At 38.0% G+C, this 15,807-nt stretch overlaps 1 protein-coding gene across 6 annotated transcripts in view; it reads left to right on the top strand.

Annotated features, from left to right (window-relative positions):
- The window catches only part of TASP1 (taspase 1), a 249,705-nt gene that overhangs the window by 3,848 nt on the left and 230,050 nt on the right, over positions 1 to 15,807 (top strand). For 3 of the 6 annotated variants that reach the window (XR_001821353.2, XM_017517441.2, XM_017517445.2), the window contains exons 2-4: positions 7,042 to 7,260; positions 11,484 to 11,551; positions 13,766 to 13,834. Coding sequence is in view for 2 of the 6 variants with exons in the window: in XM_017517441.2 (XP_017372930.1) it covers positions 7,116 to 7,260; positions 11,484 to 11,551; positions 13,766 to 13,834 (282 nt within the window). In the remaining 4 variants the exon portion in view is untranslated. Of the gene's footprint in view, positions 1 to 6,251; positions 6,315 to 7,041; positions 7,261 to 8,680; positions 8,788 to 11,483; positions 11,552 to 13,765; positions 13,835 to 15,807 lie in introns of those variants that run through there. The other 3 variants (XM_017517443.2, XM_017517448.2, XM_037734547.1) reach the window with 3 other exon arrangements.

Genomic DNA, 15,807 nt, shown 5'->3' on the forward strand with positions numbered 1-15,807 from the left:
CAGGCACGCACCACCATGCCCAGCTAATTTTTTTTTGTATTTTTAGTAGAGATGGGGTTTCACCATGTTGACCAGGATGGTCTCGATCTCTTGACCTCGTAATCCACCCGCCTCGGCCTCCCAAAGTGCTGGGATTACAGGCTTGAGCCACCGCGCCCGGCCCATTACATCCTTTTTCAACTGCTTCTTAATAAGTGACCCTACGGTGAAAAGCTTTTAACACCACACCAATAGGACCTGTGATAGTTTTCAAAATGGTGTAAAGAAAAAAATAGTTTCATCATATACAGTAGGAAAATAATACAGTCTTTTAGAGAGATGAGGCAAGATTTAGACGTTAAATTAGTACCATGAGAGTCCCTGCAGAAAATACAGTGTTATAGTCTGTTTCTTTCCTGGCCTTGATAATCAAATTAATGTAAACTCATCTTGGTCTCAGAGGTGGCCTACTTAAATCATCTCTTTTTAGTAGATTGTACCAAGTTAAAAAAAAAAAATTGAAATACAAGAGATTATTAGGAAAAGATTAATTGCCCCTTAGTCTGCTAGTTCTCCTTAGAGGCATCTGTGGTAATTTGTGTCTGTGTAGACTTGCTTCTACATAGAGTATCTCTGGAAAGATAGCATATGTATTGGCTGGGAGTGGTGGGTCATGCTTGTTATCCTAGCTCTTTGGGAGGCCAAGGCAGGTGGATCACAAGGTCAGGAGTTCAAGACCAGTCTGGCCAACATGGTGAAACCCTGTCTCTACTAAAGATACAAAAAATTAGCCAGGCGTGGTGGCATGTGCCTGTAATCCCAGCTATCCGGGAGACTGAGGCAGAATAGCCTGAACCTGGGCGGCAGAGATTACAGTTAGCAGAGATTGCTCCACTGCACTCCAGCCTGGGCTTCAGTGATAGTCTAAAAGAATAAAGAAGATAATATATATACACAAAATTATACATTTTGAGGGTCTTGATACTCATGGACAAATTTGTTTTCAAAATGGTTACATGAGTTTATGTTGCTGGTACAGTGCTACTAAGAAAAATTTCATTTTTGTTTGTATTTCTTTGAATATTCTTTCTTTAATATTGGATGCCTAATTTAAATGTCCTCTTTCATGTAGTGCCTGATCATGTCTTTTGGCCTGGTATTTGTTTTGATTGGAGTTACCCTTTATGTGCTTTCTTTTGGCAGCCTTTTTAAGATGTTTTTTGTTACGCTAGCCTGGATTTGGTGAGAAAAGTTAACATTGCTTTTACAACATGCTAAGAGAGGTATATGAGCTGAACAAGAGCTGAGAAAAAGGAAGTTAAATGCGTTAGGGAGAGATCTGTGAGATTTGGAAAGTTGAGAGCAATCCAAAATGAATTTAAGGTGAGATAGAAAGGGATAGTGCTATTGAGAAAAAGGAGTAATGTGGAAAGTACTAGATTTTGGGGAAAGGTGAGCTTGTTTTGGTTAGGCTAAGAGTGAGGTGGACCCAGACTGAGCTATCCATAAAACTTGTGGCTACAGCTAAGGCAGAAGATAAAGTTAGGAATCATTTGATTTGCTGAAAGGATAGTTTTGAAAGGTTGGGAGTAGATGAAATTACTGAAGGTTGGTGGGGAGTGGTGGCTCACGCCTGTAATCCCAGCACTCTGGAAGGCTGAGGTGGGTGGATCACCTGAGGTCAGAAGTTCAAGACCAGCTTGGACAACACAGTGAAATCCTGTCTCTACTAAAAATACAAAAATTACCCACGCATGGTGGCGTGTGCCTCTAGTCCTGGCCACTCGGGAGGCTGAGGCAGGAGAATCGCTTGAACATGGGAGGCGGAGTTTGCAGTGAGCTGAGGCTGTACTACTATATATACTCCAGCCTAGGTGACACAGTGAGACTGTCTCAAAAAAAAAAAAAAAAAAAAAAAAAAAAAAGAAAAAAAAAAAAAAAAAAAAAAAAAAAAAAAAAATGGAAAAGAAAAGACATTGCTGAAGGAAACATTTGAGATTGGGGTCAGAGGTAGGTTATGAAGAGCTAGGATAGTAGATTTGAATGTTGCCACAGAAAGCAGGTGTTCAAGAGAATAAAGGTTGTAAGCAGAAGGTTAAGAAAAGGCCATTGGGTTAAGTAACTTGGAAAAAGGTACAACTTATGGGAAGCTTAATAAGATACAATTCATGCATCAATTTACACATTTAAAGTGTACAATTCAATGGTATTTAATATATTTACAGAGTTGTACAGCCATCACCAAATTCAACTTTAGACCATGGCACGATCTTGGCTCACTGCAACCTCTGCCTCTCGGGTTCAAGCGATTCTTCTGTCTCACTCAGCCTCCTGAGCAGGAATTACAGGTGCCCACCACCACACCTGGCCAATTTTTGTATTTTTAGTAGAGATGGGGTTTTGCTGTGTTGGCCAGGCTGGCCTTGAACTCCTTACCTCAGGTGATCCACTCGCCTTGGCCTCCCAAAGAGTTAGGATTACAGGCATGAGCCACTGTGCCCGGCCCTAGAACATTTTTGTCTGCACCAAAAGAAACTACTCCCATTAGTTGCTCCCACAGTCCCTCTCCATCACCCTACCCTGCATCCCTCCAGCTCTAAGCAATCACAAATCTACTGGTGGCTGCTTTAGATTTGCTTATTCACAATATGTGTCCTCTTGTGTCTGTTTTGTTTTTTTCTATTGTTTTCTGTATTCTTTAATAGCATAGTATGTGTCAGCGCTGCATTCCTTTTTATGGTTGGATAATGTTCCATTGTATGACCACACCACATTTTGTTTATTATCAGTTGATGGACCTTTGGGTGCTATGAATAATATTGCTATGAATATCCATGTATACATTTTTGTGTAGTATATTTTTTTAGTTCTCTTGGATATATACCAAGAAGTGGAATTCTTGGGTCTTAGCATAACTCTGTTTAACTTTTTGAGTAACGGTTGTGGAGGATAGACAAGTTGCCAATATTATTTAGAAATAATAATCACGATGAATTTTAGTATCATTACTAGGAGGAAATTGCAAAATGTCTGTGTTCAAACATTTTATTCAGAAATAAAGCCATTATAAAAATAATGTATAGAGTTGTTTTTTGTTGTCTAAAACTATTATGTGCCTATATTTCTCCTTTCATTGGAAACCTTTTGTTTTGAGTGTTACCTTGTAGCTTAGCTGAAGTACTAGACATTTTTCTTGTTGATCTATGTATTGATGTAAGTACACTTAACCAGTTTCACATGATTTGTAAGAATGATTACATATACAATAAAAACATCACAGAGATATTTGATGACAATCTACAGTCATGATTTATTTTTCTGCCTAGTCTTAACTGTAGAGATCAAATACTATGATTCGCCACCCCGCCCCCCACCCCATTTGGATTTCCTGTAGTTTATGCATCCCAGTTCGATATTCACAGAAATATGCTTATCCTATTTTGGTTCTTTAGCTTAGCTTATTACCTAGTGTTCCCATAAATGAAAATATGAATAAAAAATTTTTGTTGGCTGGGCGTGGTGGCTCACACCTGTAATCCCAGCACTTTGGGAGGCTGAGGCGGGTGGATCACTTGAGGTCAGGAGTTTGAGATCAGCCTGGCCAACGTGGTGAAACCCCATCTCTATATAATAAAAAAAAAAAAAAAAATTTTTTTTGTTGTGAGTAATTCATTCAGATGGTTCAAATTTGAAAAGTTCAAGGTGGTGAACGGTGAAATTTCTATCCCATCTTTTGCTATTGGTTACCCAAATCTCCTTTGGTAATGAGTATTGTATGACTTTTTTTGTTTATCCATCCAGATTTATACTTTGCTTATATATTTAACTGTATTCTCCCCTTCTTCCTGCCCATATGGTACTGCAAATACTTCTGTACCACACCTTAAAAAATTAGTTATTTCCATTCCATTTTTACTTACCAAATATGTTTGAGACTGTTACATATATGTTTATCAAGTTTTGTCATTGTTTCCGATGGCCGCTTTTACTTTTAACCACTTCCATCAAGACATTTTGGGTCTGTATCTTAATTTTGATTCACTTTGCCAAATTGCTGTTGTTGGGCTGTACCAATTTATAATGACACTAGCAACTTAATGAGAGCTCCTGTTTTTCTGTACTCTCAAAATGTCATTTTTTGATATTTGCCAATCTAAGTTAAAAAATGGTATTTAAATGTAGTTTTATTTTGCATCTTTCTTTTGAGTGAGATTTAGCATTTTTTGTCTGGTTAAGGTATTATGTAATTTTTCTGCAAACTGAGATTTGTCCATTTGCCCCTTTTTTTGTTTTTTTCTTTTGTTGGCCCTCTTTATTTATTAGATGTCAGACCTTTGATGAGTTCTGAGTTAAACAAAAACTGATATTGGAGTAGAAGTTGCTTCAGTTCTAATTGAATAAGAAATATTTCAGTAACCATTGGGAGTATACTGATAGTTCATCTAGTTGAGTTCCTTTCCCAGCCCAGTGAAACTTTAGGGCCAGCATTTTTGGAGGAGTTTGTTGAGATTACATGGTTTTCTAAATAAATATATTTCACATAGTCTCTGAGAGAAGGTAGATTGCTTAAGAAATGGAGTATTAATCACCTTCCACATTTTATTTCTTTTTAGATAATGTTGAGAAGCAATTTTAAAAATCTCTCATGTATACTAAAATGCCTGTTACATCAAACCATATAAAAATGTTAATGTTGGCCGGGCGTGGTGGCTCACGCCTGTAATCCAAGCACTTTGGAGGCCAAAGTGGGCGGATCACCTGAGGTCCGGTGTTCAAGACCAGCCTGACCAATATGGTGAAACCCTGTCTTGATAAAAAAATAAAAAATAAAAAAATAAGAAAAATGTTAATGTTATAATTATGCTTGTATTTTCTTTTCTTTTTTTTTTTGAGACGGAGTCTCACTCTTGCCCAGGCTGGAGTGCAGTGGCATGATCTTGCCTCACTGCAACCTCTGTCTCCTGGGTTCAAGCAATTCTGCCTCAGCCTCCTGAGTAGCTGGGATTATAGGCGCTCACCACCATGCCCAGCTAATTTTTGTATTTTTATTAGAGACGGGGTTTCACCATGTTGGTCAGGCTGGTCTTGAACTCCTGACCTTGTGATCCACCCGCCTTGGACTCCCAAAGTGCTGGGATTACAGGAGTGAGCCACTGCGCCCAGCCATGTATTTTCTTGTAAAATATAAATATTATAATTTTTTATTTATGAAAATATACCTCAGATGATAGTGAGTCAAAGTAGCTTGAAGTTTCATAATCTGTACTGCTTAGAAGTGTTTTCATTTTAGTGGAAGCTCTTAATTTTCCAAAGCCTGAGTTTTCACTTTATGTGTGTTTGTGCTCCTAGACTAATGGGCCCAAGAACATTTCATTGCTGGGCCAAATATGATGGCATGATACAGACATAGTGGCATGTATAGGCTGACAGATGAACCACTAAATCCACTTTGTCAACTCATACATGGCTAAATGATAGCCTATTTCAGAGAAATATTGTGAGAAATAACCAAAGGAAAATAAAGGTAATTGAGGCAGATTCTTGTGAAGTCTTAGCAAGAAAAACATGGTTAGGAAGACAACCACCACCACAAAACAAAAGAAAACCAGGCATTTTAATTTACTGTTACTTAATAAAAATCAGCACTTTTGTAATAAAATTTTTGTCCTGCATTTATGAATCTGTGTAAATATTTTAATACAAGAGTGTGTATATATAATTTTAAACTATTTGTCTTATAAATAGAATGTTATATAGTAAAAATTAAATGGACTCTCTTAAACCAAGAATTAAGGGAATTCAAAAATGCCACATAGCAGTGCTTCTCAGACTGTCTCTGTTATAAAAGACCAGCAAAAATTTTCATTCCGTTGTGGACCAATACTTATGTAAAATATAAACCGAAAACTGCCCAAATACCACCAGAAAACATTCTAACAAATTTGAAACTTAAAAGCTCAAATCTTTGCTTTATCAGCAGATAAAATTATTAAAAAAAAAAAAAAAAGCATGAGGTACTAGAAAAGAATTGTGACAACTACCCGTATTGTTTATTGAAAATGTGCTTTTAAAGCAACTAACATATGAATAAAATAATACTCTCTTGTGAGCTGGTAATTAACACTGGGATGCAGACTGTGTTCAGAATAACCTGCTTTTTTTTTCGGAGTAGACAGCTAAGTGACTTCTTTATGTTTTCTTCTTCTTCTTTTTTTTTTTTTTGACACAGTCACCTAGGCTAGAGTGCAGTGACGCAATCTCGGCTGACTGCAACCTCCGCCTCCTGAGTTCAAGCGATTCTCCTGCCTCAGCCTCTTGCGTAGCTGGGATTACAGGTGTGTGCCACCACACTGGCTAATTTTTTGTATTTTTAGTAAAGATGAGGTTTCACCATGTTGACCAGGCTGGTCTTGAACTCCTGACCTCAGGTGATCTACCCACCTTGGCCTCCCAAAGTGCTGGGATTACAGGCATGAGCCACCATGCCCAGCCGCAAGTACTTTTTTATTTTTAATTATTTTTGAGACAGAGTCTCGCTCTTGTTGCCCAGGCTGGAGTGTAGTGGCACGATCTTGGCTCACTGCAACCACTGCCTCCCGGTTTTAAGCGATTCTCCTGCCTCAGCCTCCTGAGTAGCTGGGACTACAGGTATCTACCACCATGTGTGGTTAATTTTTTGTATTTTTAGTAGAGATGAGGTTTCACCATGTTGTCCAGGCTGGTCTCAAACTCCTGACCTCAGGTGATCCACCTGCTTTGGCCTTCCAAAGTGCTGGGATCACAAGCTTGAGCCACCGTGCCCGGGCCCAAGCAGGTACTATCAGCGGACAGAGAGATTTAAATTCTAACCTTTTTATGTTACCCAATTAAATAATTTTATCCAACTTCAATGGGAGCAAGAAAAAGTAATTTTAATAAATAACTTTGATAGCTTTTTTTGTATTATCCAGTTAAATAACTTTAAGAATAGGACTTTTGAAAGTTATCTTTGCATGAATTTATGTAAGTAACTTGTGTTTTGGTAGAAAGGAATATATACTATATTTGCCTCTTTTCCTCTAGGGTAATTCCTCTTCTGCAATTACTTTTGGATGGAAGTATGCCCCTTTCTCAATAGAAGATGGTAATCTTGGAGAATGACCATGGAGAAGGGGATGAGTTCTGGAGAAGGACTGCCTTCCAGATCATCTCAGGTTTCGGCTGGTAAAATAACAGCCAAAGAGTTGGAAACAAAGCAGTCCTATAAAGAGAAACGAGGAGGCTTTGTGCTGGTGCATGCAGGTAAGCTTTGTGGATGGCTTGGAGGATACCAGTAATGTTGATTTTTCTTTTTCTGCCTTGAAGTACACTGAGAAACGCATTTCATGTCTGGAGGAGGCAAAATTGCCAGAGAGGAATTGGAACCAAAGAGGTCGTTTGACTTTGGTTAGAAGGTCTTATAATGGCAGCTCTTCCTAGGTCTTCACTTCCCTACCCCATTATTTACTTTAACCCTATATAACAGATATATTTAGGTTATGTAAGTATTAAAACCGGACAAAGTAATTTTTTTTTCTGAGATGGAATTTTGCTCGTCTTGTCCAGGCTAGAGTGCAATGGGTATGGTCTCAGCTTACTGCAACCTCCGCCTCTCGGGTTCAAGTTATTCATCTGCTTCAGCCTCCCAAGTAGCTGGGATTGCAGACGTCTGTCATCATGTCTGGCTAAATTTTGTATTTTTAATAGAGACAGGATTTCACCATATTGGCCAGGCTGGTGTCGAACTCCTGACCTCAGGTGATCTCCTGAACTCCTGACCTGTCTTGGCCTCCCAAGGTGCTGGGATTACAGGCATGAGCCACTGCCCTGGCCCACCTTCTTAATACTGTAAGTGAGGAATTTTAAGACCAGAGAGATTAAGTGACTTAAGTGACTTCAGCTACACTGCAAGTTGGTGCTAGAGCCAGCCTAAGAAACAACTATGTACGCCCTTATGTCTCATTGTAGTGCTTTTGGCACTGTGTCAGCCTGCGATCTCTCTATTTCAGAGGACCATGAGGACAGACACAGTTCATCCCCTGGGCCTCCCATCTTTGAAAGGTCTTGGGTTGCCCAGGTTTCCTTAGCGGGCTCTTTTTCTTTTGGCCATTTTTATTTTCTTGCATTCAGAATCCACTTTCTATGACCTCTATGAAGAGAGAAGGAGTGTCTGAGTTTCCTTTTAACATTCCCTGGGTAGTCAAGCAAGATGACAGAAGGATTACTTTGATATGGAATGAAGAGTAGAACTATTTCCTCTCATGAGACTGGTGTCCTGCCTGGCCATTAACCTTTGGCTGTATCTAGACTGACAACCAAGAAGCTTTATGTGAATCTAATCCAGATTATCTAAAGAAAAGAAAAATCCAAAAAACAAAAACCAGGTTTAATTTCATTGTCTCACAGATGCTTTTACAAGGAGGTGAGGTAAATTTACCAGAAATAACCTAGCTAAAAGTAGACCTGGAACTAGAGCCCTGCCTTCAGACTCCTAGTCTGTGTTCTCTCTGCTACACTATGTTGATGGAGCATCTTCCGTGGTACCAGTGAGTTACTGTTTTCAGAGTGAGTGTTTGGAAAGTGTAAACGAAAGATCTGAATGTTGTAACAAGCAATAACATAAAGCTTCAATTAGTTGGAAGCCCTACTTTCTATTACTGTCATGACCCTGTCCCTCCTCTCTTAGACTAGATGATAATGGCTCTGCCAACCTTAAATAATGGGATTCAACAATTCATGCGCAAAGCTTGAGGATGCCCACCTGGGAAACACTGACTCCAAACAAATGAGGTCAGTGTTCCAAAGTAGAGAAGTTAAAGTTTCATTTATATAAGTAGAGAGAAAAATTTTAGCAGAATTAATAACATTTTCCATACCAGACCAGTGCATAAGTTACAGCAATTTGATGGGTTACAAATTATTACATCCTAAGTGAGATTACTTTTTACTTAGTGAGGAGGGGCAGTGATCTGAGAGGGTCTTATCTCTGGTGTTGTTTGATTTTCCTAATTATTTACAGGAAAAAAGCAAAAGTTGCAGCTGCATGTTGTGTGACTCAGGCTGCACAGCCACATTCCTCTCAAGACTCAGAATGATTTAATGGTTCAACAGTTTTAGGTTTGAATTATTTAATTTCATACTTTCAGGTATAGTTGGTGCTGGGGACCAGCAAGAAGAGTAGGTACTCAGAGTTACGGTAGGATATTGTGTGAATTAAGGGTGACCCTCACTTCTAAATTATTAGAGAGTCAGAGTGATTGATTATGCAGACGGATATATCTTGCACATTTAAGGGTCAAAAATTCACATCCTCATTCAATGTAGAGCAGTTTTGTTTTTTAGCACTAGAGTAGACTTGCCCAAACTTTTATGATTTGTGTAATAGATTCTTGATTTTTCCCACTGCCTATACTGTTTTATCTAATATTCAAACAACTAAACTTTTTTCATCTTAACATTTGAAAGATGAAGTTTATGGTTACTTAAATGAAATAGCAGTATCACTTGCCATAAAGAGAACATAACTTTAAACACAGTGCAAACAAAACACTCTACATTTTAACTGGATCCCGTTTGTCAGTGCCTTGGATTCTGCAATATCACTTGGCATAAAGAGAACATAACTTTAAACACAGTGCAAACAAAACACTCTACATTTTAACTGGATCCCGTTTGTCAGTGCCTTGGATTCTGAGCCTGCGTTTCCATTGTTAAAAGGGGAAATTAGCAAGTGTTAACCAGGAATTAAAGATATACTGGGGCGCTACTGAGACTTTTATTCTTTCAAAAGGATTTACATGTTAAGACTATTTAGTGCCCCTGTCCATTACGCTGGAGTCATCTATTTGGAGTAGTATCCCATGCTTTAGGAAATGCTGCTCAAAGATTGGGGCCTCTGAGATGTAAGACAGCCAACTTGGTATCACCTTTTCTTAGAGAACGATAAAGAGAGGCCTTTTAAATATTGGCACAGGCTCTGTGAATGTTCAGAGTTCTCTTGAGAAACAGGCTTAGGATTTGGGTATGTTGTGGATTCTGGTGGCTTAGGCATCTCTGCTTTTCTGGGTCCTTGTGTGACAGTTCGGTGTGCGAGTGCTTCCTCTGCTTTGAGGAAAGGTGGGTTAGATTTGTGTCAGTTTGCAGACCTGTAGGAGGAGTCCTAAGGCCTAGAAATGTAGCTTTTTTTCTTTTTTTTTTTTTTTTAATGGAAAACATTTTTTTTTTTTTTTTTTTTTTTTTTTTTTTTTTTTTGTTTTTTTTTTTTTTTTTTTTTTTTTAATGGAAAACATGTTTGTTTTGTTTTGTTTTGTTTTGTTTTTGAGTCAGAGTCTCACTCTGTTGCCTAGGCTGGAGTGCAGTGGCACGATCTTGGTTCACTGCAACCTCTGCCTCCCAGGTTTAAGCAATTCCTGTGCCTCAGCCCCCTGAGTAGCTGGCATTACAGACATGTGCCACCATGCCTGGCTAATATTTTTGTATTTTTAGTAGCGATAGGGTTTCTCCATGTTGGCCAGGTTGGTCTCAAACTCCTGGCCACAAGTGATCCTCCCACCTTGGCCTCCCAAAGTGCTGGGATTACGGGCATGAGCCCCTGCACCCGGCTGAGATGTAGTTCTTAACCTTCCTTACATTGGACCCCTATGAGGGTTTAGGGGTGGCTAGGGAGAGGTGGTTCAGTGCTCTGTTAACAAACTTTGATTACAGAGTGGCCTAATTAAGAGTTTAAGGGCTCTTGTATTTGTTTTCTTCTTGTTTAGATTATTCTTAAGTCCCTAACTAAGCAGGTTATGAATCCTGGTAGGGAAACTGTTTTATTTGAGCCATTCTCTGGAGCAAGTTCTTGGGTATTTGATTAAAAGACAGAGACCACCAGAAATTCTCATAGACAGTCATGAATGTGCTGTCACTGAGCTTTCAGAGACACCCTGAACTACATTCTAGCGGGTGAGAGGATGTGAAGTGTTAGGTTAGGAATGGTGTGATTTGTGGTGGTTATAGACATGTGAGATATAAGATTCCTCAACTTCAAATGTTACTTAGAAGCGATCCAGCTTTCTGAATTAATTCTTATGAATTCTGGATTTGGAACAGTAACTTCCCGAACGGCAGGGGCTTTCTGAAGGTCAGCAGAGAGGACCTGAAGGGACCCTGTTTCTGATACCTTCTGGGTTATCAACTCCAGACCAAAAGAACTCCTGATTTTGGAAAGAGGTTCTTGAAAGCAAGAGGGGAGGTGACCTTGGTGAAGCCTCTTTAGGGACATGAGCTTTTGGAAGGAAAGGAGCTTTTGGGAAAGGAGATAAGTCATGGAGTCATGGTATTAAAAAGGCTTACCCTGGAGAAAGAAGTCATAAAACTCCATACAGTTAGTGCAATAGTTTTGTTTTTACTAGGACAGCACCAGTTTATATGGACTATTTATGTAACATAAACAAGGTCTCTTGATATTTTAATAATTAACAACTGGATTTTATTTTGTACTGCAGGTGCAGGTTATCATTCTGAATCCAAAGCCAAGGAATATAAACATGTATGCAAACGAGCTTGTCAGAAGGTATGAACACAATGTGAATGATCTAAGCATTTCAGTTTTGAACACAAAGCTGTTTTGCCTTGAAATTCAACATTTTAAAGTTTCATTTCTAGGACAGTCTTCTTCCAGTTTGGACCACAAAATTATTTTGCTTATTTTTGTAGCGGATTGTTTTGTGTTTTTAATTTTCCACATGATGCTTAGCCCTTTATCTTCCTTCCCCAGATTAAAGTCTGTATTTTTGTAATTGTGGGCATACAATCATATCTCTTTTTTTTTTTTTTGAGACGGAGTTTCGCTCTTGTTACCCAGGCTGGAGTGCAATGGCACGATCTCGGCTCACCACAACCTCCGCCTCCCAGGTTCAGGCAATTCTCCTGCCTCAGCCTCCTGAGTCGCTGGGATTACAGGCATGTACCTCCATACCCAGCTGATTTTTTGTATTTTTAGTAGAGACGGGGTTTCACCATGTTGACCAGGATGGTCTCGATCTCTTGACCTCATGATCCACCTGCCTCGGCCTCCCACAGTGCTGGGATTACAGGCTTGAGCCACCGCGCCCGGCCTCAATCATATCTCTTTTAATCTTTGCAATGATGTTGAACTTCTGTAGACAGAAGGATAGAGAAAACAGCTTAAAGGCAGTCAATATGTTTTTCCATGAAGGGAAAAAAGTAAATAAATTAAAATGGTTGCTTTTTTGAGAGAGATTATCCTATATGTTTTCATTCTGTTTTTCATTGCGTAGTTTGTAAGAGCAAGTTTGTTGTCATTCCTGAGTTCAGCTTTGCCCTTGTACTCAGTTGTGCTTTTTTCCCCATTGGTTTTTGAGTTTTTGCTAAATTGCTGAATATTTAGTGTGGGAGTAGGAATGGACTCAGAAGAAATATTTGTTTTTATTTTGATTCTGACTAGTCTTGTAGGCAAACGTTCCATTACTTTTTGTGCAAATGGGATCTAGTTGGATATTGTATATCAAGTAAATATGGGTCTCTTTCTGCCCTTTTCATTGATATTTATGTAACATTTAAAAGATAATTACACTTTATCAGAGATTCAAGCTTTTTCTTATGAATGAAATCCTATAAATAAAAATATTTTGCTATAGGGATTTTGTTCTTTTGAAATTTATTATAATAAAGCTAAAGGTTCTCTAAGTTATTTTATATTTTTTCTTTTCTTTTTTTTTGACGGAGTCTAGCTCTGTCGCCAGGCTGGAGTGCAGTGGCACAAACTCGGCTTACTGCAACTTCTGCCTCCTGGGTTCAAGCGATTCTTCCGCCTCAGCCTCCCGAGTAGCTGGGACCACAGGCACGTGCCACCATGCCCGGCTATTTTTTGTATTTTTAGTAGAGACGAGGTTTCACCATGTTGGCCAGGATGGTCTCCATCTCTTGACTTCGTGATCCGCCCACCTCGGCCTCCCAAAGTGCTGGGATTACAGGCGTGAGCCACCGTGCCTGGCCTATATTTTTTCTTATTTTTCAAAGTGTGAAATTTTTCTGTCATCTGAAATAAATTTTATATAACTATACTCCTAGAAATCTAATACATTTGAATTGTATGCTTAGCCTCCTCAGCATTTACAATGAACAAACTTCTTAAAAGTTTAATGTGGTATACAACTCTTAGTTTTGAGCTTTCTCTTTGTTGACCAAATTGGAATGTTAATAATTCATTTATTAAAGACTTTCCCTTCTCTTTCTTTTTCTCTCCTAATTTATGCTCAATGCCAGGTGATTTTATAGACCTTTACTCTTGTGTAGTTTATATTACAAAATAACATGATTCATCTTGATTTAAACTTTACATTAGAGTATCAAAAATGTTTTTGTCAAATGAATCCTTTTATCCTCAGATCTGGCATGCCCCTGTGACTGAGAGTCACTTTTTCAGTGTGGAGAGTATTAACAGTGGGAGGAGAAATGATTAGTTTGAGATTTCTGTGGCTATTTTGAATTGCCTTACAATGAATGAAGTGTACCAAATTCCTTATACTTTTTATTTAATAGCTAGATTTTATTGTTTTTATTTGAGTAATATTAAGTAAGCCATATCACCAATTAACCTGAATATAAACACTTGCTGATTTTAAATCTGAGTAGTTAAAGTATGGAATGGAACAAATGGTCAATTTTTATTAATCTAAGTGTCTCTCATACTTCTTTAAACCTTTGGAAAGTTTGAGAAGCTGTGATTTTGCAATGAATAATCTCTCTCCCCTTGGTTTCATAGGCAATTGAAAAGCTGCAGGCTGGTGCTCTTGCAACTGATGCAGTGACTGCAGCACTGGTGGAACTTGAGGTATTTCTTTTTTCTGTTTTATTTAAAATATTTGTGAATTTATCTTTATTGTTCTTAAATGACATGAAACTGTTGAGTTAGTCAACCATAAATTATATGACCGGTGTTTCCCGCCAATACTAGCAAAGTTATGAAGAAGCCTATGATATTGTTGTTTTCATTGGTGACTTTTCTGAGTAATATAAAAGTTGGTTAAATTCCTTTCCTTTCTTTTTTTTTTTTTTTGTGAGATTCATGAATACAAAGTTAATGGTGATTGGATACTTAAGTTTCCCATTTTCAGTAGGAAAATCCTTGAAGTTAACCCCCCAAAAGTGATGTATGTTCTGTTTAAAAATAATAAAAAATTCCAGCTGTCTAGAAGTGCCTAAAGTAGAAGGAGAAGATTCTTCATGATCCTAGCGGTTAAGTAGATACCCTGAAATTGTGTGCTGTGAAGTGTGCCTTGTCCCAGTGTGATGTTTAGGTTTATTCCCAATTTACTGTGGACATTGAAGAATTGAGTGGGGAGGCTCTCAGGTTTGCTATAATTTTTTATACTCTAGAGTGAGATTCTCTCAGTTAACTCTTGATTTGGAAGTTTGATGAATTGGTGCAGGTGATATTGAGGTCTTCAGAAGATTGACTTGCTGCTCAAACTTGGAGAAGATAGATTTGAGAGGATTATTGTGAAAAATATTTTTCTGGTTGAGAATACTACTTAGGGAATCAAGTAAGACATGATGATAAAACAATGAGGAGTTTGAGGGAGGAGATGATAATTAAAGTCGACATTTCCAGATTGACTGGGTTGTGGCCCTTGTATTTAGGCTCTCATACCAAGGCACATACCCTTTCATGCCTTTCCTTGTGAAAATTGCCCCGGTATTTACCAAAAGTCCTAGCCGTGTTTTCTGTATATTCTTATGCTTAATTGTGGACCTGAGCTTTTAATCATGCTTTGTAGATTAATTTCTCTTGCTAATGTCAGATTGGTCCTAATGTAGTCAAGGAAGGTGAAAGTATATGGTGGGCACTTAGTTCTATTGAATCTGACATGGCATGTGACTGCTACATTTCATACCAACTCTACCAGTCATTAGCCATGTGTCCCTGGGTATGGCACTGTCTGTCCTTGACTCATTTTCCCTATTTATTATATGAGGGTAATAATTCCCGCTTCATAGAGCTGTAAAGATTAGCTGAGTTAATATGTGACCAAATACATGACAATCTCTTAGAACAGTGTGTGGTACGTAGTAAGTACCCCATAACTGTTAGCAATAATTACTGTTATGAGGTGCTTTGAAAATGGTACGTATGAGGTGAATGTTTATGCTAAATATTAATGAGAAGTTTTACAGCATCAAAGAAAGGTTAATTATATGTTGAGGATAAGAGGAGAAAAATGACATGAGAAAGAAGATAGATGTATTTACCACCAAATGTTACCTTTACTCAAAACAGACCACAAAGAGGGCTTTGTCTAACTTAATTCAATTGTTAGTTGAAAATTACTGTTCTTTGTGCAGAAGGTGATATGCTGAATTACTGAGTGATAGAGTCAGTGTAGGTCTGAGGAAAGAAGGTTAATGAGTAGCTGGAAAATATACAACTATGAATGGCAACTATGAATGGAAAACTGAAAAAAATTAAGTTTCTTTTTTCATGTTAGAATAACTTTAATTTTCCTAAATCATACTTCTATATCATGTTTAATATTTTATTCTATTTTCCCCTAGTGTTGAATCCTACTTTTAAAGGGTTTGCTTATTTATACTTAAAAATGATAAAAATACATTTTGAAATAATGAGGTTCTCCTGAGTAAGTGGATTTATAATTTTGAATAACTTGTGTTTTTTTGAGTGTGGATATGAATTTAAAGGGAAAAAAATTTTTGTTCTATTATTTTTGATTGGAATAAGTCTTAAGGACAGTGGCAGCATAGAATACTTCCCCAAGTGACTTTAGTGCATCCCACACCTCAACTTTT

This window comes from Cebus imitator, unplaced genomic scaffold (genome assembly GCF_001604975.1).
Source record: "Cebus imitator isolate Cc_AM_T3 unplaced genomic scaffold, Cebus_imitator-1.0 Scaffold632, whole genome shotgun sequence".
Taxonomy (NCBI): Eukaryota; Metazoa; Chordata; class Mammalia; order Primates; family Cebidae; genus Cebus; species Cebus imitator.